Source organism: Pagrus pagrus, assembly GCF_965226575.1.
Source record: "Pagrus pagrus genome assembly, chromosome: 7".
Lineage (NCBI taxonomy): Eukaryota > Metazoa > Chordata > Actinopteri > Spariformes > Sparidae > Pagrus > Pagrus pagrus.
In genome coordinates this window covers 7,996,701-8,020,314 of record NC_140191.1, presented here as the reverse complement: position 1 = coordinate 8,020,314, position 23,614 = coordinate 7,996,701, and the positions used below count along the sequence as shown (strand labels likewise).

Below are 23,614 nucleotides of genomic sequence, written 5' to 3'. Positions count from 1 at the left end.
AGGAGAAAATGCCAGTGAAATAAAAACAGACGGGGAATATTTTAAAACATATTGAAATTAAAACAGTTGGAATTAATTGTTATTGTGAAAATCAGGACAACATATTTCATGATAAGAGTTTTCAGAATGAACTTGAACGACAGCTACATTGTAGACCTTTTGTATAAGACGGCATTCATTTTTGATAGATTTTTTTTTAGGGTATAACACAATTTTAAAAATCTCCTCAAAACCCTTTTATATAATGTAAACTGTGGACAGGATGTTTTTAACCAAATGCCTCATTATAGATGTTGCGAAATATATAAAACAATGAGATTTTTGAAAAATAATCATCAGTAATGTTGATATAACGACTAAGTGGGTAAAGGCAAGTATTAGAACAAGTTGAACTGTCTGGTAAGTTCAGAAAATAACATCACTTTACTGTACTGCAGCCTTTAAAACCAGGAAAACACAATAACTGCCATATGCCTGATATTACAATTTCCAAAATTTAAGGCGATATTTAGTCTCATATCGTGATAACGACAGCATATGATGCCCAGCCCTACTAGATACACGTTCAGAAGGGTTTGTGGATGTATAAACTGACACGTGAGTGCATAAGAGAACATATGCAGGTCATTTAATACGATGAGGGCGAGTAAACTTTCTCACATTCCTGTTTGTCAAGTTGACTGCTCTGGTAAGGGCACCAGCCTAAAGCCCAGCAGAGAGACCCCACAATACAAAACTACATTTAAAAATGAATCAACTTTAGACACTTGAAAGAGATACATTATAAATTGAAACGTCATTGGCTTCTTCACCAAACAGGAAAAAAAGCAGGTACTGTGGACGAGGGGCGTGGCCTCACATGCACAATCAAGGCTTTGAATGTGCTCAGGTGAGCTGCTCACACGCCCTGCTGAAAGCTTCAGCTCGGGAGCGCACAGGTGGACACACAGGAGGACACACAGGAGGACACACAGAAGGATATTGTAGCACACAAAGGAGGACAAACAGGAGGAAACACAGGTGGACACACAGGAGGATACACAGGTGGATCACTCACTGCTGCCCAAGACAGCAAAGGACGTTTCTTCAACATTTCTTGATGTGCCTTGAAGTCAACCTTTAAAATCAGCTGACTCCTCTCGCCACTCGGCTGTCCAACTATTTTATTAAAATGATGTGGCTGGAGGAATTTAGGAGATTAAGCGCAGTTTTTCTGGCCACTCTACTTTGCTTTGCTCTTCAAGGTAAGACTAAAACCAAACTCTGTGTTTCAGTTTTGTTGCTTATGTTGTTCCCTCTTTCCAGACACTCATGTTAAGCTTTGGATATTCACTTTGGATATTCTGCAAAGTGTTCCTTTCTCACAGGCCCATTAAGGATTAAAAGAATAAAGAGATGAATATTTGCTTGTTAAACTGTATTTCCTTGGCTCCACACCGACAGGTTCACACACTGAGCTGCTGGTTTCCGCTGCTGGTCCCACTGAGGTGAATGCTGTGGCTGGCAGCAATGTGACTCTGGCTGTGCCCTTCAGCGGTGCTCCTGACACATCTGTTATCTGGTTTATGGAAGATGTATCTGTCGTCATCTGGATTATTAACTCACCCACTCCCGCAAACATAGCCGAAAACAGAAAGGATGTGCTGAAGATTGAACCAAATGGATCTCTCACGTTTGTAAATGTGCCGCTTGGCTACAGCAGTAACTACACTGTTGAAATGACAAAGTCTGGACTGGAAAAGTCTTTGGCTACTTTTACTCTGAAAGTATTTGGTGAGTACCTGACGAGGCTCTGATTTTGCTTAAACCCGGTTAAGATATGCAATTAAAGGAAAAGTTCATCCAAAATCTAGATTCAGTTATCATCTTCTCAGCCCAATGATGATGGGAAGTCTGGTGAACTTTTGTAGTCCACAAAATAATTCTGGAGCTTCACAGAAAAACACCATTGTAACAAACGAGTTGAACCTCATGGCGTGCCAGCTTCAGCTCAGGGGCCCCACTTTGGGCAGCCCTGTGCCAACACAACACTCTGAATCTCCTTGTGGCTCTGGGGCTGCTCATATTTGGATGCCTCTGCACTGTGTAATGTGGCCAAGAAAAGCAAACATATGTCTATCAGGCATCCAGAAGCTCTCACAATTAATATTTTTTCTAATTCACTCCAGAATAACCATCTTAATGAAACACTGCCTTGTCATTTTGGTGCACTTGGAAGAACAGCCATGTGATATCCACCACCTCTTCACCTTTTCTTTCGCAGAAATCATCAAGAATGTGACTCTGAGCTCAGCTAAGTTTGCCGAAGAAGGAGCTGACCGGTTCACCCTGACCTACAGCATGCTGCAAGGAGTGGTCGAGCGTCAGATGTGGTTCGTCAACGGCACAGAGATAAATACCAACTCGCACTACACGGTGGAGAAACAGAGTCTCGTGATCCTCAGGCCAAACCGAAGAGACGCAGGACAGTACACGGTATCGCTGACGAACCCCTTCGGCAGTGTGACGGCTCACATGAACGTCGCTGTGCTGTGTAAGAGTAATAACATTAGATGTATTTCTAAAAACCCCTGTCTGTGTTTGTGTCCCCTCATTTCTACCAACCCTCCTCTGTATTCTTTGTGCCGTGTTTGTAGATGGACCAGATGACCCCAAACTTGAGGCCCGTCCAGCTCAGCCGTTCTACGAGTCCGGAGACTCTCTGAGCGTGTCCTGCCAGGCTGAAGGATTCCCACCCCCGACTGCTAAGTGGGCCTTTGGTGGTCAGACCCTTTCTGAGTCCCATGGACGAGTCCTAAATCTAACAAACGTACAGACTAGTCAAGGGGGCAATTATACATGCACCCTGCTCAATGATGAGACTAAAGAGGAGCGCCACAGGAGCATCATTTTGAAGGTCTATGGTACGTGAAAAGCTGTGAAAGTTTTCCGTTTTTGGTCTGTGCATCTATTTTAAGTTATTTTAATGTTTGCATTGGAGCTATAGGATCACTACAGAAGCTGAGAATGCCAGTAGGAGCAATTATTTATTCGAGCTAATGCCGTTATCTCGAGGTCGTGCTTCTCAACTTGGGTTATCTCAAGATAACAAAGCTTGTTTTCTCACGATGATGGGTTAATTTATCCCATTATCTCGAGAATATAAACGGCTGATCTTTCGCGATAACGAGATAATCCTCTATGAGCTTAAATCAGTTGCTGGAGTCTTCGAGACATCATCTACGCACGCCCACATGGTACTCCTGATCTCTGGTAAACGGATCTCGTGGTAACAGGTTGATTATCTCGTCTTGCTATCATGAGATAACAAAGCTAATTTTCTCGACATAAGATAAATTATGCAGTTATGAAGAGAAAACACTCTTTGTTATCTTTAGATAATACAATCTTGAGGTAATGGCATAAATTAAATACACTGACGGCTGTTCTCAGCTTCCATAGATCAGTCTTCCACCATCTTTATACCTATAAAGACCTTTTTGTTATGAACCTGTCTAATAAAGAAAACCATTAAAATTGGGAAAGCTTTGCTCAGCCCTTAGACGTTGAGATTGAACAAATGTGAATGAATGCAGACTGACTGATACACTTTAACAAGATGGATTTTTTGTCATTGGACAGAGAGGCCGTCGGGCAGCCCGATGTGCTCTGTGCAGTCGGTGAACAACGTCACCCTGCAGTACCACTGTCGGTGGGCAGGGGGCACCCCAGAGGCTCAGCTTTCTTTCCCGGCACTGAGCAACACCAGCAGCGGAGCAGGAAACTTCAGCCTGACTGTCACTGCCACAGATGGCCTCAACGGGAAAACTGTCACGTGCCAGGCTTACCACCCACTTGAACAGAATAAGTGCAATATTACTGCAAGTAAGTGTTAGATGCTCAGCAATCTGTCGTTCAAAAAAATAACACTTCTGTATAATGTGCATTAGTGAGTACAGCCCGAACGATGTATCATCCGATATTGGCACACCATTAACATATCGGTATCGGCGTATATGTTGTCCTCTGGTACACGTGTTTGTCAGCCAGTATGTCTATATCAGTACATGTATTATCTGTAAGTGACTTAATCAGCCAAACAAGAGCCTCGTCTCTTCCCCAGGTAGTCCAGTAAAGTTCCTGCCAGCTGTGAAAACCACAGTCGATGCTGACGACAAGATAGCAGTCACTATCCACTGTGTCAGCGAGGCCACGCCTCAGGCTGTGGTGTCATGGTCCAAAGGCAGCGGGGCTGTCGCCAACGGGACATCTTACCAGATCAGCACTGACACCACACAGCTCAAGATTCTCGATTACAACGTCACCAACTTCCGCCTCCAAAACTACACGTGTGTCTGCAGCAACGCAATGGGCAGCCAAAAGAGGGAAGTTCAGTTAAGAGGTAAACATATGATGTTGAGAGAGCTGTACAGTGATTTTTTTATTTTTTTTATTTTCAAAAATGTTTATTCCAGTCCTATTTCCTACACAGGCCATTTTTAAATACCGTAAGGATACTGTTGCCCTCAGCTTCCAATTTTCAGGCCTACTAGCATTACCAGAGGAAAATGAAACAATGGGCCCTCAGACGGAGGGCTAAGTAATGCCTGAGGTTGCTTTTTCCCTTTAAACAAAGCTCTCCAGTCTTGGTGTACCCTCACCCCCCTCCATCTCCACCTGCCCCCTCTTGATCTCCCCCTTTGCTCACAATCCCTCTCTTTCCAGGACCGTCAATCTCAGATTTCAGTGTGTTACCTAACCAAGAAGGAACCATCGTCAGGTTGACCTGGGAGGTCCCGCCTACCTCTGTTGTTACAGGTAACACAGTATTAACCCCGGGAAGCTCCGGGTTGATTCATTTTTCACAATAATATATTTTAAACATCACCGGGAACTCGTCTTCCTTGTTGTTGAATCTGTACGGCTCAGCAGAAGTCCTTGGAAAGAAAGCCGACACCGTGTTGAAAAGTCAACATGGAAGATAGGGGTGTAAATATGCAGTGTGTGAAAACTGAGCTGAGCAGCGCTGTGTTTTGGGATAAAACATTTTAAGCACAAAAGTACTGTGAGAAGCAAATGTCAGCTTCTTGTTATGTCTATTATTCTGTCAGTTTTAATGAGATTTGAACGTTGATCAGAGAAATCTTGACATTTTGCAAAGGGTTTGACATCCAGATGAAAGGACCAGACCTCCTGACCGACAATAGTAATGGCACCCAAACTAGAAGCGGCTCGAGCAAGTTTCGGACCATCCAGCAACATCCAGGCTCTGCCAGGAGTGTGGACATCGTCAACCTCGATCCCAAATCGACGTACAGGTTTCGGGTCATCCCCAAAGCTCTTATGACTGAAGGAGACCCGTCTGAGATCCGCAGGCTTGGTCCAGGTATGGCAAAGTGTTAGGCTATGTTCAGACTACCAGCCCAAATCTATGACGTCCACTCGGGAACTCGTGTACCAACCCTTCCAGATGTGTTGCTGATGTCTGGAACCAAATATCAGATCTGATCATTTGAAAATAACAGTGCTGACACATTTAAGAGACAAATCTGATTTGCCTGCTGTCTGAACATAGCCTCAGATTATGCGTTCAGTAATCTAAGTTCGCTGTAAAATCACTGCTCTTCCTGGTGATAACAGGTGAGGGGCTGAGTGGACCTGCCATAGCGGGCATCGCGGCTGGTATCCCCTGCAGCCTTCTCTTCCTGCTCCTGCTGGCAGGCTTCATCTACCTCTGTGTCTACTGCCACAAGAACAAAAGTAAGTCAAGTTTCGGCACCAAATATTTAATCACGGTGACACATTGTCTTCAAATTCTGTTTTTCTGTGTGTTGTAGGTCGGCAGACAAGATATCCAGTGTCCAGAGCCGTCGAGAAGGTTAGAAACTCGTCACTGGTTTTATAATTATAGTTGATTGTCGGCTTGTGAGTGTAAAATACATACCATGCATCAGATGGTATGCACAATGAATCCTGCATCTTGTTGTTTGAGCTTCTTCCTTGTCCCTCACAGGCAATCACAATCCAACCAGATACAATCCCTCCTCATAACCTGCTGACGGGAGGGCTGAAGTCGCTCCCTGATTACAACAGATTGCAGCAGGTAGCCTTTCAAATCAAACACATTCAAGCGGAAGATCGATGCTTCTGTCGATTTACACGAAATGAACGGGCTTGTTTTTCTTTCAGACTCCATCGGACAGATCAGTGGCTCTGCCCAGCTTTGTCCCTCCAGCACCTGTCAGAGTTGCTACAACCGTCTGAACTCTGTTGTGATGTGTGTTTAACTTTTGTACAGCATGTTGTTTTATTCTAATGTATGAGATTTTTTTCTACATTTTAATCATTATTTTAAATGAAATAAGCTTGTCATACATTTGTTTCAGTGGGCAAAGGATATTTATAGCACTTTTCTGTATAATCTGTAATTTAAAACTCATATTTTGTAAGTATTTTATCATAATAAATCAAATATAAATATAAATCTGTATATTTATTTGGCTTCTTATTAATTATAACTTCACAATTTCATAATATTTCCAGTAAGACACAACTGTAAACAATAGCTTGTAAGGTTTTTCTTGGTCATTCAGTATTTTATTGAATCATAATGCACACTATTTTGAAGCTTTGCTGTGCTTCAACATAAAGTACTTTACTGCAGTGCTCTGCTGCTGAATGTGGGTTCAGTCCTGGCCATGTGTGGGTGCATAACGAGATAAAGCAGGATGTCATATCTGTTTTCTTTCCTCCGTGGACAAGTGCTGTTCATAATCTTCATACTGTGTCTCCGCATTATTTCCCTTCATTCTCTTCCATTTGCGTGCACTTTGATCAGCTTCTCCTGTTTCCAGCGATGTGGTGACAAGTGGAGAGTTACTCTGCAGAGCCGGGTATCTGACTTGACAGGGTCTCGTTGGATCCCCTCTTGTTCTATAACCCATCCAAATATGCACAGCGCTCTTTGGTATCTGTATTTCAAGCTTCTTCACGCTATATTTTTTTTATCTACAGCAGCACACAAACACAGTCCAAAGCTAGAAGAGGCATTAAGAGGTAGAGCTGAACTGCTGGCAATGTCCCCTCTAACAAGACAGAACAGCACAACAAAGACTTGGTGATCACACATTTAGATTTTCTTTCTGCAGGTAGTGTCCCAGCTATCAGCCTGCAGAGTACAGCAATCTTAGGGCATAAAAGCAAATTCTCTCCTTTTAAATAAGTGCTTGAAATCCTGTTAAATTCCTTTTGGAAATTCTTTTCTCAAGCATACATACCTAGATGATCCATTACTTTTACTTTTTCTGTGCATAAGTATTTTAAACAGGAGAAACAAGTCAGTCAGGAGTCTACGGAGGGAGCTGCTGTTAGGTTTACCCCTGAGATCAACCTGTACCGCAGCTCCATCCACTGTCTCAGCTGGGAGGTGCAGAGCTGGGCCCAATTCTACGGAGGCCCTGAGGGACAAGTGAGATTTTTTTCCCCTAGTGATCCAAGTCTGATCTGAACTGTTTTAACTCCTGTTTTTATGACTTGAGAACTTGAGTTGTTTTTGCAGGAGATTCTTTTTCATGCATGAAATCAAGTGAACATTTTATTTCTTGTGTTTTCACACGATGAAAAAAAATTAAGGAACTTAGAAAGTTTATCCTGGCAAAAGCTTTTTTCTTTCACCAGTTCTCAAGTCATAACAACTTAGAAAATGGATCACCAGAAAAAAAGAAAATTTCCTTTTTGCCCCTCAGGGCTTCCGTACAATCCCCATGTCCACACTCACAGACTTACAGACTTTGAGGCATGTTCCCGGTAGGTCAGCGAGGGTTTAGGGATGTCCCACTGTCAAATCATTAAGACTTTGCCAAAGTTCATAGTGTTGTTACATAAAACAATGTGGGTAACCCCTGAAAACACAATGATAATTCAGATGCTTTCGTACTATATGCCACGTTTTTAACCACAAGCAGAAATGTTCTAATTTACTTACATCTGACATTTTCTCCAAGAACTTATCCTCCACTTACAGTAACTCACTCTGACTGAATATGTTTCTATTTGTGTTTTTGTTTTTATTATAAAAAGTGCTGGCCCATTCCTCTCGCAGCCTCTCTCACTCAAACACTTACAAGGTGAAGTCAGCTCTGTCTGAGGGCTCAGGGCCTTAAAGTTATGTTGAACAGCCTAATAGAGGAACAGGTTGGTGATGCCTCCTCTCAACATTAACGTTTGTTATCTAATCTTGTGGTAGGCTTCAAGGTCAGGTCACATTTTGAGGGGAACACCCAGGAAACAGTGCTCGGTGTGAACTGTTACTCAGCTTTACAGTTCATGAATTACCCTGATGATGACACAGATAGTCGTCTCCTTTTGTTGTGAGGAAACACACACTCAAGTAGCTGTGACCTGGGGTGCGTTCCAAATCGCACACTTTTTCTTCTTACCTTTCGTACTGCAGTAAGTACATGCTGTTGCATGCAGTAGGTATACAATAGGGGCACACCACCTCATGACACTGGGCCTTGAACTTTGACCCTCTTGCTCCTTTATTCTTTCGCAGCATCAGCACAAAAGTTTGGAGAACAAAGAACCTAGTACTTACACTTCAATGGTCTGTCATCGGTCAGTGAGCTGTCAAAAGTTTGTGCTCCCTCAGCTTCGTTTACATTTGTGTGGCACGTCCTGACATATGTGACACATCTTCCACTGCGCAGAGGATCGTGGGTCAGAAAAGCCAGGAAAGCATGCTGGCTCCCATACAACAACATGCGACCAGATGTAGCAAGTGATCCTGGTATTTTCGGCATACTGCATTTCACATACTTCGTACTGGGACATATTAAATCTGTTTCTGGCATCCTAAATATTCTGTTAATATGAGTATTGGAGCACAGAGCTGATGTTCTTCTTTATATTTGTGCAGCAGGTGGTGCTGTGGTGCAGTGCTAAAGACCACCCATTACATCAAGAGTTTGAACAGCGTCTCAGAACAATAGAATCAGAAAAACTTCATTACATTTAGATAACATTGATCTCAATGAGACTTGACAATGCTGTCAATGTCTGAATCTGTTTTATTTCTCTTTAATCGCCTTAAACTGATATTAATATCAGCACAACACGACAATTACATGGAAAACCTTTAAAATAACAGTCATACTAGTACATTGTTCTACTGTTTTCTCTATGTTTATATTTTTGTTATTGTCTATTCTATATTTTTCTATTTTTCATCTCCATTTATATTTATATCTTCATGATATCTTTCAATTATTTTCAGTATTGTTTGTTGTTCTGCACCAGACCACAGCAAACTCCTCCTGTGTGAAAACTGACTTGGCAATAAAATCGATTCTGATTTCTGATTCTGATTCTGAAAGAGGTCGCAAGGTTTTATAAAGTGTAAGTCATCATCATTGTAAAGGCTGACCCAAATGCCGGGCAGTCCCACTTTCAGAAATTAACAACACAGGACTGGAAAAACCTGCTGTAACTGACTAGTTTGGCTGATAATGCAGCAGTTAAACCTGGATTAACCGTGCAGACAATACTGTTTTCTGATGCTGTCACAGGTTGGTCTACATTACTTTTAAGAAAGGAAAAAATGAAGGGGAAAAAAGGTTTCCTTTTTGGATTCTGATCAGCTGCTGCTGTTCAACCGACGTTTTGAGGAAGTGCACTTGTTACGATGAAATGAGGAAGCACCTAGGCTTATTATATAAGTGTGACATTGCCTTGGGTGCATGTTGCCACACTTGCACTTTTGTTATGTCCTGAAAATGCAGGGTCAGAGTCTTTTTTCTTTCACTTCAGATCCCCTCAGAAGTCTGTCCTCTCCACATCCCTCTGGAGAAGACAGTGGCTCAGTTTCGCGGAAGCATGTTGTTTCCATCAGTTGTCCACTGATTGTAAACCGCCTGCCAGCTACTTCCTCTGACCCAGTATGAAGGGTGGACCTCTCACAGTTGTTAAACAGAGTGCATAAACAAAAAATCATCATGTTCACCCTCCGAGAACACATTTAAGGAAACGCCCAGGGCAGGGCCAACAGTTAAAAGTGTTAAAACTCCCAAAATGAGATTATAAGGTTGTATGTAATTCTCATCTCCTGTTTCTACATTTAAAGACAGGCCCAAATAATAGTTATTCACTTGTGAATTCAGCGTCCATTAGTGTTTAAGTCAAGAGTACAGCTCTGTCTGTCATGTAGGTCAGATGGTTTGCAGGTCGGCTGTGTGGTTTCACACTTTGGCTGCATTGTATTAGACTCAGAATAACTTTGATGTCAGTACAACACAGAACAAACAGACGCATTTAAAAAAAACATCAGACAGACAAGAACAACAGTAGTCTCATAAAATCTGTAGCAGCCGTCATCAATATCCCCAAAGTCCAGGCAGACATTTAGAGTGCATGTCCATAGTGCCAGTCCATATTTGTTTCCTCAGACTACTACAATTCAAGCACTCTAACTCTTAATTGAGTTATTTCTATGGGAATGACAGAGGTTTTTGCTTGGTTAGTTTTCATCTTGGGGTATCTTTACCTCTGACTAGATGGAAGTGGCTGGAACTCAAATTAACTCCATTGTATGTATAGGTTAGAAAAGTCCACCTCTGCTTCAACAGCCTCTCCTAGAGGGGTCATGGCCGACTGCAGGGCTGTCCTAGAACATGTCTCTTATCTGTTTGTGTAATAGATCATATGTTCAGCATGAAGAACTCCTGCAGCTGCATCGTCAGAGTCTCCCAGTCCTTTGTAAATAGTGCTAACATGCACCAAAAAATGCCGTTGCATGTGCAGCTCAAGGTACAACAGTAAAGGAAGGCGATCGCTCAGACACTTTGTACACTGACATATCCAATAAATATAGCAACGGACTTGCACCATGCTAAGAGAAACCCCCATTCTGCAGTGCTCTCAAGGCTGTTGCACTTTCTACTAGTTGCTGAAGGAGATCGTTTAAAGGATAAGGTCACCCAAGAATAAAAGTTCCGTCACCATCTACTCACACCCACGCCGATGGAAAGTTGGGTGAAGTTTCATAGTCAACAAAACATTTCTGGAGCTTCACAGCAAAACAGCATTCTTCTAAACAACTGAAGTAAATGGGGCCTTTTTTTTTAAATATAAAAAAACAAACAAAAGTAGCTCCATAGAGCTCGTCTGACCTAATACAAGATGACATGAGATCCTTAATTGATTAGAAAAGATGCTTTCGACACCCACTGATGTTTGGTTGAGCTCATGCACCGACCAGAGCAGGGTGCACGCTAACGCTTTTAGCTTAGCAGCTACAGTGAAGATTCTGCTTTTAAAAGGGGTGTAAGCTGCGGATTTTCAAATCAGTTTGGGATCTTGTGGCTTCAGGAGACTTTGATTATGCCGGAAATGTGGTACTGAGCCATTTTATTAATTTTGTTCAGTCCCCATCTGCTTCAGATGTTTAGGAGAATGTGGCAAAATTGCCATTTTCCGACATAAACCAAGTCTCCGGGATCACAGAGATCCCAAATTGATGTAAAAGACATTATTTACATCTGTAATAAAGTCCATATCTTCACTCCTGCTGCTCTGCTAAAAGTGTTTAAAGTGGGTGTGTAGGCGCAGCTGCAAGTTGAGGGTCAAAATAACATCCTTCCAAATCAGTTTTGAATCTTGGGGCTTTATGAAGCCATTTTATGAGTTTTTCGGGGGTCCCCGTCTACTTCAGTTGTGAGAATGTTCCACAAATGTTTTGTGGACTACGAAACCTCACCCGACTTTCCATCGGCATGAGGGTGAAGTGATTACATTTTCATTGTTGGGTGAATTTATCCTTTAAGGTCACACCATGTAAAGAAAATATATATTTTTTATTTTTACAGCATGGTCTCAGTCTCAGATATCCAGTGACTATGCTGTAAAACATCATGTCTGGTGGTGAGTGAGGCCGTCACCTGAACAACACAGCTCACTCAAGGTTAAAATCAACCTGAAAGATCACGCTGATACGATACGACTTAGGTATAAGCATGGGAGTCATGTGTCGACTCAGAAGCAAGTACTTTTCCCACTACGCATTAACACACCTTGGCTGAACCAGAGAAAAAAGTTTATTTCAGTTGGATTTATATATATTTCATCCTATTTCTATTCTGAATGTTTCACACCACCAACAGGTGCGTTTGGTTTGTCACTTCAAACCAAACGCTTGTGGCTATGTGAGTTCCCTGAATAGTAACACGGACAATCTGAGATGTAATCCTACTTTTATATTACTTGATTTTCCCTCAATTCCTCATCCATTCAGACATGTTCTGAATAGCCATGTTAATCGAGTAGATGCATGCCCAGTAGCTCGCAGTGTCTACACTAATACTGTAAATACTTCATAGGTGTAAAAATGTTTAGTTCCTTGTGCGCTATTGGGCAGGCTTTTACTGTTAGTGCAATGTTTCCATAACGTCATTACATATTCAGGGCGAACATGTATAACACTCTGCGCGCGGTGTCTAATTTTACTAAGCAGCTCTTTGGTCATGTGTCTGCTCTAAGCGTGTATGTGTCCCCATGACCACACCCCAGCCACACTGAAAGAAAGTGTGCGCTTCAGCATGTTCCATTGACCACAGCAGTACTGCAAGCCTCTGCACATCCACAGTTCCAGAATACCTAATAGAACAACAGACAAGGACTGTGGTGCCGCGGCCTCATATCCCAGACCCTGCCCCCATCCCCCAACGCCATCCATCCCCCCCTCCCTTCTCCCCTGACCCCCCAAAATACTCCCATGTAGTTCAGTGTGAAAGAGTCACGTGGCGTGTGGCCCACCAGCTCAAGTGCATTTGTTCTGTGCCGATTGTTTTAAAGGATTTTGCCTCCATCGACAGAAAAGTGGAGGGGATAACTTTTTGGAATTCAGCCTAGGGCTTCCTCTTTGACGTTTCGCTCACTCCTGGCTTGCACTCTCTCTCACTCTTTCCCTGAGGAAAGGCCGATACTTAAGAGGGTTGATTTATCCCAAGGAATTCAGGTAAGATGATGTCGGGTCTTTTGTTAATCGCTGAAGGCATCAGGATGCTAAAAGTTTCGATTAAAAATAATAATGTAGGGTGAATATCATGGCATGCTAACCAATGAGTGCATGTCTCACAGGTGGGCTGAGAGGGCCTTTAACATGTGGTAGTAACTTGCAGGATTTTAGCTCACATTATTAGGATGCAATCTTGTATAAATGTGTGTTACGTTTGTCTTTTTTTTTCCAGAATTTTCCAATTCCAATTTTAACACAATTAATACATTTCTTGAGATTTCGTGCCAAACTTGAGATCCAGGTTTTGCCTGTTTCCTTTCATTTGCACATATAAATCTATGGTGTCCAGACCCTCCGCTTAAGACTGTGCATGTTTGACATGTTCTGCTTTGTGTGCTGATTAGGTTGGCTAGTTCATATCAGTTTGTTGTCCCCATACTTTAAAAAAAAGCAGATTATGGCTAATTACGTCTGTGCAGCTACATGGAGCCATCATCTTTGACAAGTTGGACCAATTCACAAAAAAATGATCCCATTTGCTTTTCTTAAAGCTACTGTCACTGTTCTCATTGTTCAATATTTAATTTAAGGCCTTGTATCAGCTATGACCTCTGTTACAGCTCTATTTTTAAGTTGACTGTGGTGATGTTATTTCAACTAGGAAGTTGACATGCTTGTGTAACGGCAGAAAAAAAAAAAACTTGTTCAAACAGAGATGTTGCTACAAGCTGGTTGTGTTGTGGTTGGTATGATCACTCTGCAGGCCAACAGCTGTCATGATGAGTTCTGCTGTGTGGTTTCAGGTAGCTGTGTCGTCAAGACGCACTGAAATGCATTCAGACTCACATGCATCTAAAACCCTTATGTGTCTTAAGCATCACCCTTAAATGAGTGACTGCAAATGGAAAAAGGAGCCACCTCTGGAAGGAGCCACCTCTGTTTTTGAGGAAGTGTAGCGGTATAAATTCAACACTGTTTTCAGGAGGTGAACTGTGAGTTAGATTGTTGGTTTAAGCCCTCAGGCCTGCTGGGTTAATCCAAACAGGAAGTGTAAATTGATGTCTTTCCTTCATCAGATACTTAAATCATGTTGTCCTAACTGTAGCTCAAAGAGTAGCTCCCATTTTCACCTGTGGCAAAGCAGACTGACATGACATGCAGTGATTTTTCCTGCTTCTGCATCCTCTCCTTCAGGCCGTTCCTGTCTCCTTAATCCATTTGCAACTAAATCAACAATAAAAAAAAAAATCCTCACTACAAGTTGACTTGCACCACTGACTCCTGTCTTCTTCTCTTTTTGCACAGTGCGTAAAGCCTTAACCACTGTTATAGTGTCACTCATGATGTACAGCTTCATGGGAGGGGGCCTATTTTGTGCCATCGTGGGGAACATCCTGTTGGTGGTCTCCACAGCCACAGACTACTGGATGCAGTACCGTCTGTCTGGCAGCTTTGCCCATCAGGGCCTGTGGAGGTACTGCATGTCTGGCAAGTGCTACATGCAGACTGACAGCATTGGTAAGTGGGGAAATATTTTCATGGGCTCTTAAAAGTTTCTGTTGGGTGTTCCTGAGGTACAATGCACCAGAGGTTAGGTCTACTTATCTGAATACGCCTGCGATTGTAATGACTGTTTTTACCTTTGAGGTACAATAACAAGAATTTAGTATGAGAAGTGCATACAGGCAGACTAAAACAACAGCAACAATCCTGGAAAAAAAAAAACAATTCAATGTCACTTAAAGGGGCCCTGGGAACTTAGCTACTGTTGCTCTCTGTTAGCAGAGCAGACAGAGGCACTGAGTCGAGGCACTGGAGAATGTGCATAAATCCACATCCTCTGGACTTTCTTGTAAAATCCTTCACAAAGAAATCAACAGTCCAGCAGCATTAAACAAATCGTCCACAGGCTTGTATAGGCAACTGAGAGAGACGTTGAAGGATTCATTTTGTCACGTCACGTTGAAAGAAAGTGATTAATAGATGTAAAAAGCCCCTTAAACAAGACTAAACACAGCAGTGCTTTGAGCTTAACGCTAATGTCAGGATGCTAACATGCTCACAGTGACCATGCCATGCTGATGTTTAGCAGAGGGATGTTCACCATTTGAGTAAAGTATATTAGCATGCTAAAATCTGTCAATTACCATTAAACACATAGTATAGCAGGGGCTGGTTGAAATGTTAAGATAATGATGGCACTAGATCAAAAGCCAGAGGATCACCAATCTATTACATTTCATCCTAATAGGGACATGAATGTCTGAACCAAATGTTATGGCAACGCTTATAATAGTTCAAACTCCAAACCAAACGTGCAACCGCATGTTGACGCTGGAGGAAAAGTCAGAGGATCAGCAAAGTCATAAGTCTTGACTTACAATATCTCTGGACTGACTAGCTGACAGTCCAACGCTGCCCTTCATAGTTCCTAACAATGAAAATACAGCAATCTAATCTCAATCCAAACGTACACCAATTAAAGTAAGAGTGGAGAACCTATAAACATGAAGGACAGCTCTAGAGCCAGTGTTCGGTTTGTTCACTCTGAGCTACTGTAGGAACACGGTGGTAAGATGGCGGACTCCGTAGACGAGGGCCTGCTCTCTGTTGTTATAAAAGGGTTCATTCTAAGGCAACAAAAAGACAATAATTCTTGGTTTCAGGTGATTATACACTATGGAAAACAAATTATATTTAATTTCTATCAATAGATCCCCTTAAATCCTACACACTGGATCTCAAATAGTGATAAAACACTGTGATTTAAGATTGAAAGTCTTGAATCTGAAGGTCTGTCTCTGAGTTTTTCCAATGATCATTGTACTGGCCTGTAAGTTGTATTTGAACTGTCTCAACTTCCTCCTTGATCATTTCCTGTTGTGTAGGAGTCAGAGTGATTAAATTTGGCCACAGACACAGAATACCAAATATATACAACAAACATTTGTAACCCCACTAGTTATGACAGCCTGTCTATGTGGAAATAACCCTAACCCTTCCTACTCAGTTTAATGTAAATTTCACTTTATGTATGTATACGTTCACTGTTTTTAAGACTGTCTGCCTGTAAATAGCAGTGTTAAAGATGGCTGCTGTGTGAGTCCAGTTCAAGGAAAAGCTTTGATTAAAATGTTTCAGTACATACTCAAGGAGTCAGTAGAAATATTAGGAAAATTACATTTTGGTCCAAAACTGTTCTTATTATGTGGTTGTCGATCTTCCTGCACATATCTTTACAGTATGTTCTCTCCCATGTTTCGCTCCTCCTCAGCTTACTGGAATGCCACTCGTGCTTTCATGATCCTCTCTGCAATGTCATGCTTTGCTGGCATCATCGCAGGAATCCTCTCCTTTGCCCACTTCTCGGCTTTTGAGAGGTTCAACCGCTCCTTTGCTGCTGGGATCATGTTCTTTGTTTCAAGTAAGTCAGGAGTACGGCAGCCACATGGTGACACATTCATCTGAACGACTATCGCCATTTAGTCAATTTGCATATTATGTCCTCAGACAAAGTTCACCAGGCCTGTCGTAGAAACTTTCTCACTGTGACCACATTTATTATTATTATTATTTATTTTATTACGGATATTCATTTTAACATGTGTCACTCTCTGCCCACCATGCCAGCTCTCTTTGTTCTGCTTGCAATGGCCATTTACACCGGGGTGACAGTGAACTTCCTGGGCAAGCGCTTTGGTGACTGGCGCTTCTCTTGGTCCTACATACTAGGCTGGGTGGCACTGCTCATGACCTTCTTTGCAGGTTTGTTCAAATATAAGGGGTGCAATGTGATTACTCTGTCTTGCTGACAGTAAACAAAGTTACACAATTATTGCAAACCGAGGAAAACAGATAGCAATCTATTTCGTACAACAGCTCTGTTATTTCTTGAAAAAAATCACCAATACAACGCAGTAATACTTTCATGTTCCCATGATTTTATTTACAACTGTTTATTGTGAGTTGGTACAGTCTCATCAGCTTTGTATTAATGAAAATGTTCACTATTTTTTTTATTAAACACACATCTGTGAGATTGTATACATCAGATAATGCAAGAAATATGTATTTCCATTTCCTCTTTCTGGTTGTTAAACACTACTTTACAGCCGACCTGTGTTTTGTCTTGCAGGTATATTCTACATGTGTGCCTACAGAATGCATGAGTGCAGAAGAGTGGCTGGCCCACGTTAAAATAAACAGGAAATGATGTCACATGGGTGTAAAGGATATCACTTCCTGTACAAAAATAGAGAATTTGCCATAAAATAATAAAATCTGGAATTTGCATATGCACCAAACTTGTCGTGTGGTTTTGTCATAAAATTACCCACAATGGCTTGGGATGGAAAGCAGCTCAGTCCATATGAAGAGAATAGATTACCCTTAACATGATGTTTTGTTACACAGCGGTTAGCAACATCTACATGTGAGACACTGTTTTACAAATAAACTGCACATATGAGACATTATTTTACAAAACTGCACTGTTAAAGCAATTTGTACAACAATGCACATTCTGATATAATGTCAGTAATATACAGTAATATATATTACTGACATACGGCAATATAAACATTGAAGCTGGCTAATGATCCAATATATTTAAGGTGAATTTTGGTCTAAGTTAGACCTTGCGGCTTGCTGTCGTACTCCTGGAGCACGCTTCCTGAAAATTGACTTTTCACTGTTGCAGCGGAAAGAGGAGGAGGAAAAGTAGAAGATGATGGGATCGATGCAGGTGTTGAAGGTGCTTAGCAGCAGGGTGTAGTACCTCCATCTTGGGCTGTCACCCTGGAAGAAACCTACGAAATGAGAAACACTGAATGGGAGCACACAAATGAGAAACACAGCTAGAGTCCCCGAGGCCATTCCGATGGCCTTCTGCTTCTGCTTTGGGGATATCATGGGGCGGCTGTACAGGATCAAGATGCAGCGCAGGTAGCAGTAAACACAAATCAGAAGAGGTATAAGGCAGAGCACAATGAACATCTCCAAACGGACTGGGAGGAGGATCTTCAACTGCTTTTCTGTGAAGTTCTCGTAGCACACAGTTGAATTTTTGTGGGCTAGGTCTGGATGGTGCGTGGTGATGAAAGTTATGCTGCAGTGTGCTGCTGAGATTAACCAAATAACAGCACTGGTCACTAACGCGTACACAGGTTTCTGCAGCTGATGATAGGCGACAGGGAAAGCTACTCCAACATAGCGAACCACACTGACTGCCGTCAGCATCAAGGAGCTGGTGTAGATTGCGCTGAAGAAGGTGAAGGAGGTGATGGAGCACATGTAGTCAGGCAAGTCCCATTTCATGTCTGAAGCTGCCTCGTGCATCTTGAGAGGTAGGGTGATCAAAAAGAGGAGGTCAGAGACGGTCAGGTTGAGCAGAAGGATGTCTGTTGGGAGTGGCTTGAAATGGATCTTAACACTGAAGGCATAGAGAGCCAGGAGGTTGGCTGGCAGGCCTATCAGGAAGGCAATGATGTAAACTGAGAGAAGAACTTCACTCAAAACCTCAGGCTCCATCTTGAACCTAAACCAAAGGAAGTAAACAGACAAACACAGATGGTGTCATTTTTCTATCGCTAGTCATTGTGCAATCATCAACTACTTTATAATAATAGTTAGTGCAAAAACCAGCTGCCAGTTTAAGGTGCCAGTAGACTAAATACAAACAGCATCAATATGGTTAGGAAAATGGCTTTTCATCACTAAGATCACACAACATTTCCAACATCATCTTTTATCCTCAGAATCCAAACCCCAGATGTGAAATTCTAGTAGCAAAAAGGATCTGCAATGTGTAGTATAATATCAACATGACTGATAAGGTAAACATATTTACTTACTTAGATGCAGACGAATACGAAAAGAAAGAAAATCTTAAAAAAACAACAACCAGAGCTCTGTCCTGCTGTGCCATTCATCAACAAGAACCAGGTTATAATGAGTAGGTTCATAGATGAGCTGATATGACATGTAATAAACCAGAAGGAGCATATCATGTCGTAATCAAGCCACGTTCGTCACATTTCTCGAGAAATGTGACGCACGCTGTTTCATCAACGCTTAGAATAAAACTGCTTTTTCCAAGTAGTAGTTTCTTATTTTAAGCATGAAATAAGGAATCATGACTTTGACATAATTTTATCTTTTCACATAGTTAAAACAGATGGCAGCCAAATAGAATCAATTGTTTTATTATCAATGAAACAATAGAAAACATGTAGTCATACACTATAACAGTTGGCACAGTACTGTAAATTGACACTTGATATTTAAACATTTAACATGTAACATTTTAAACAATTACAAACAGAAATAGTTTATCATTATACATTCAGATAATTCACTGCATTGTATGTTTTCATCTGCTACAGACCTTCCTTAATTTGATCTCCCAAGGTCAAATTACAAGGCTACTAAAGCTAGTCATATCGTATCTGGGGAACACACCATGAGTTATTCTTAACTGTTGTACACCTCTATTACATCCCCAAGATGGTATTTTACCTGTACAAAGGTTTGGCTCTTGCTGCTAGTTGTGTAATATGAGGTAAAATCCACCAGCTTTTCAGCATCGACTGAAAAGCTGGTGGCTAACTCAGTAGCCTGCGCAAGGTGTGGTACCTCAACTTGACATGCTTGATAAAGGAAGTAAACAGACACAAAAATAAAATCTGATCTCATTTTCCAGGGACATTTTGTGCTCGGTGGCCGACAAAGTAGCATGGTGAACACAAAGTTTAAAGAGAACAAATCTAAACACAGATGGTGTCATTTTTCTATCGCTAGTCATTGTGCCATTAACAATTACTTTATAATAATAGTTAGGGCAAAAACCAGTTGCCAGTCTAAGGGGCCAGTGGACTAAATATAAACCACATCAATATGGTAAATAATAGTGAGTCTATCACAAAATAACAAATGAATTACTCCTTTTGGTGCCATTATCAACATTTTTAGTGCGCAGTATTTGGTCAAAGACATTAGAAATTTTAAATTACAAACAAATAATCAAAATGTTTTTGTATTAGTGATACCTCGGTTGTGTTTGCACCATCCTCGTCTTTTTGTTTACAGTAGAATGGGTGAAGTTATTTAGGAAAATGGCTTTTCATCACTAAGATCACAGTAGTATAATATCAACATGATTTATGAGGTCAACATATTTACTTACTTAGATGCAGATGTTTACGGAAAAAAAAAAATCTTAAAAAACGAACAACCAAAGCTGTGTCCTGCTTGTCCTGCTGCGCCTTTCATAAAAAAGAACCAGGTTATAACGAGTAGGTTCGTAGATGAGCTGATATGACATGTTATAAACTGGAAATAGTATATCATGTCATATTCAAGCCAAGTGTGTCACATTTCTCCACTCATCCTATACTGAGCAACGAGCACACACCAGCTGATAAATATTAAATAAAATGCAAATCTGAGGCTGAATTTTACTTTTAATTTGAGTTTGTTGATAAAGGATTAGATCGCTGTGCTTAAATAAACACTATACACAATTTCAATATATGGATTTTATCAAGCCTGCTCTATACAACATATGCCACAAGTTCAGAGCATATGTCATCATTTCAGATTAATAATTTTTCCACACAGACATTCAATTTTGATCATCCTTTGCATCCTCATTACCAAAAAGTGATTTGAGACAGTTGCAGCAACAGAACAAAGACTAGCTACTTTTCACATTATTTTACAAAACTGCGCTGTTAAAGCAATTTGTACGACAATGCACATTCTGATATAATGTCAGTAATATACAGTGCAATATAAACACTGAAGCTGGCTATAGATCCAATATATTTAAGGTGAATTTTAGTCTAAGTTAGACCTTGCGGCTTGCTGTTGTACTCCTGGAGCACGCTTCCTGAAAATGGACTTCTCACTGTTGCAGTGGAAAGAGGAGGAGGAAAAGTAGAAGATGATGGGATCGATGCAGGTGTTGAAGGTGCTTAGCAGCAGGGTGTAGTACCTCCATCTTGGGCTGTCACCCTGGAAGAAACCCACGAAATGAGAAACACTGAATGGAAGCACACAAATGAGAAACACAGCTAGCGTCCCCGAGGCCATTCCGATGGCCTTCTGCTTCTGCTTCGGGGATATCCTGGGGCGGCTGTACAGGATCAAGATGCAACGCAGGTTGCAGTAAACACAAATCAGAAGAGGTATAAGGCAGAGCACAACGGAAATCTCCAAACGGACTGGGAGGAGGACCTTCAACTGCTTTTCTGTGAAGTTCTCATAGCACACAGTGGAATTTTTGTGGACCAGGTCTGGGTGGTGCATGGTGATCAAAATAATGCTGCAGTGTGCTGCTGAGATTAACCAAATAACAGCACTGGTCACTAACGCGTACACAGGTTTCTGCAGCTGATGATAGGCGACAGGGAAAGCTACTCCAATGTAGCGAACCACACTGACTGCCGTCAGCAGCAAGGAGCTGGTGTAGATTGCGCAGAAGAAGGTGAAGGAGGTGATGGAGCACAAGTAGTCAGGCAGGTCCCATTTCATGTCTGAAGCTGCCTCGTGCATCTTGAGAGGTAGGGTGATCAAAAAGAGGAGGTCAGAGACGGTCAGGTTGAGCAGAAGGATGTCTGATGGAAGTGGCTTGGTGTGGATCTTAACACTGAAGGCATAGAGAGCCAGGAGGTTGGCTGGCAGGCCTATCAGGAAGGCAATGATGTAAACTGAGAGAAGAACTTCACTCCACACCTCCATCTTGAACCTAAACCAAAGGAAGTAAACAGACACAAAAATAAAATCTGATCTCATTTTCCAGGGACATTTTGTGCTCGGTGGCCGACAAAGTAGCATGGTGAACACAAAGTTTATAGGGAACCAATTTAAACACCGATGGTGTCATTTTTCTATCGCTAGTCATTGTGCAATCATCAATTACTTTATAATAATAGTTAGGTCAAAAACCAGCTGCCAGTTTAAGGTGCCAGTAGACTAAATACAAACAGCATCAATATGGTAAATAATAGTGAGTCTATCACAAAATAACAAATGAATTACTCATTTTGGTGCCATTATCAACATGTTTTAATGTGCAGTATTTGATCAAAGACATTAGAAATGTTAAATTACAAACAAATAATCCAAATGTTTTTGTACTAGTGATACCTCGGTTGTGTTTGCACCATCCTCCTTTTTCTTATCTTTTTTTTTTTTTTTTTTTTTTTTTTTTTTTACAGTAGAAAGGATAAAGTTATTTAGGAAAATGGCTTTTCATCACTAAGATCACACAACATTTCCAAAGTCATCTTTTAATCTCAGAATCCAAACCCCAGATGTGAAATTCCAGTAGCAAAAAGGATCTGCAATGTGCAGTATAACATCAACATGATTGATAAGGTAAACATATTCACTTACTTAGATGCAGACGAATACGAAAAAAAGAGAAGAAAATCTTATAAAACCAACAACCAAAGCTCTGTCCTGCTTGTCCTGCTGCGCCTTTCATCAAAAAGAACCAGGTTATAACGAGTAGGTTCATGGATGAGCTGATATAACATGTAATAAACTGGAAATAGCATATCATGTCATATTCAAGCCACGTGTGTCACATTTCTCCACTCATCCTACTGAGCAACGAGCACACACCAGCTGATAAATATTAACAAAAATGCAAAACTGAAGCTCATTTTTACTTTTAATTTGAGTATCATGTTTTATATATATATATATATATATATATATATATATATATGGTAGGGCATTGCACCTTCTGATGTCATGTCAAGAATAGACAGTACAATAATGACATTGAAGCTGGATATAGATCCAATATATCTATGTGCGTTTTGGTTATTAGGTAGAACTAGCGGCTTGCTGTCGTACTCCTGGAGCACGCTTGCCGAAAACTGACTTTTCACTGTTGCAGCAGAAAGAGGAGGAGGAAAAGTAGAAGATGATGGGATCGATGCAGGTGTTGAAGGTGCTTAGCAGCAAGGTGTAGTATACCTCAAACTTGGGCTGTCACCCTGGAAGAAACTCATAAAATGGGGAACGCTTAATGGGAAGAAAGGAGAAATAAATTATATTATAAGTATTTTGTAAATACTGGTTACCTACAGGGTGCAGTACTGGTAAACAGAGACAAGATAACAAGGGGAGAACAGTGGACACTTTATAATCCAGGCTGCATCCCTAATATCATTGTATACTTACAGAGTAACAAGTGGGACAGTTGGGATTTTTTAAAATCGTCTGCACACATTTAATTTGTTTGTGTGATTACCGAACATTGTCAAATAAACTTTATGGCCTTGAAAAAAAATTTAAAAAAAAAATCTCTCAGCGTGAACAGTTATTTACATGTTTTTGACAAATTGTCCACATACAACAATTCTTGAAAAAACTAACCATGAAACCACCAATACAATACAGCCATACTTTCTTTTTCCTGAAATTTTATTTACACATTTTCCTGAAGTTGCAACTGTATATTGAGATAGTAAGTTCTCATCAGCTTTGCATTAATGAAAATGCCAACTGTATATCAACAGTAAGATTCAACAGATAACTTCAAGAAATATGTCTTGCCATGAAAAAAGACATTTCCTTTACAATAGTCCTCTTGCCATTATCTTTTGCTTGAAT

At 41.0% G+C, this 23,614-nt stretch overlaps 3 protein-coding genes across 3 annotated transcripts; 2 read left to right on the top strand and 1 right to left on the bottom strand.

Moving 5' to 3' along the window:
* Nucleotides 1–918: 918 nt before the first annotated feature.
* vsig10l (V-set and immunoglobulin domain containing 10 like) lies at nucleotides 919–6,469 on the top strand. The gene is made up of 12 exons (XM_084356578.1): nucleotides 919–1,244; nucleotides 1,444–1,773; nucleotides 2,264–2,533; nucleotides 2,637–2,903; nucleotides 3,622–3,864; nucleotides 4,103–4,381; nucleotides 4,705–4,797; nucleotides 5,141–5,365; nucleotides 5,620–5,739; nucleotides 5,817–5,857; nucleotides 5,993–6,082; nucleotides 6,169–6,469. Exons 1-12 carry the CDS (start codon nucleotides 1,172–1,174, stop codon nucleotides 6,241–6,243), a joined length of 2,106 nt encoding a protein of 701 aa, XP_084212704.1. The 5' UTR covers nucleotides 919–1,171; the 3' UTR covers nucleotides 6,244–6,469.
* A 6,434-nt stretch (nucleotides 6,470–12,903) lies between these two features.
* lim2.5 (lens intrinsic membrane protein 2.5) lies at nucleotides 12,904–17,281 on the top strand. Its single transcript, XM_084356436.1, has 5 exons — nucleotides 12,904–12,988; nucleotides 14,294–14,506; nucleotides 16,263–16,412; nucleotides 16,619–16,753; nucleotides 17,124–17,281. Exons 2-5 carry the CDS (start codon nucleotides 14,329–14,331, stop codon nucleotides 17,183–17,185), a joined length of 525 nt encoding a protein of 174 aa, XP_084212562.1. The 5' UTR covers nucleotides 12,904–12,988; nucleotides 14,294–14,328; the 3' UTR covers nucleotides 17,186–17,281.
* Nucleotides 17,282–17,596: 315 nt separating this feature from the next.
* LOC311260095 (uncharacterized protein) lies at nucleotides 17,597–21,727 on the bottom strand (the record flags this gene model as incomplete). The annotated part of the gene is made up of 2 exons (XM_084357607.1): nucleotides 17,597–18,524; nucleotides 20,841–21,727. 2 exons carry the CDS (start codon nucleotides 21,725–21,727, stop codon nucleotides 17,597–17,599), a joined length of 1,815 nt encoding a protein of 604 aa, XP_084213733.1.
* Between the last annotated feature and the right edge of the window lie 1,887 nt (nucleotides 21,728–23,614).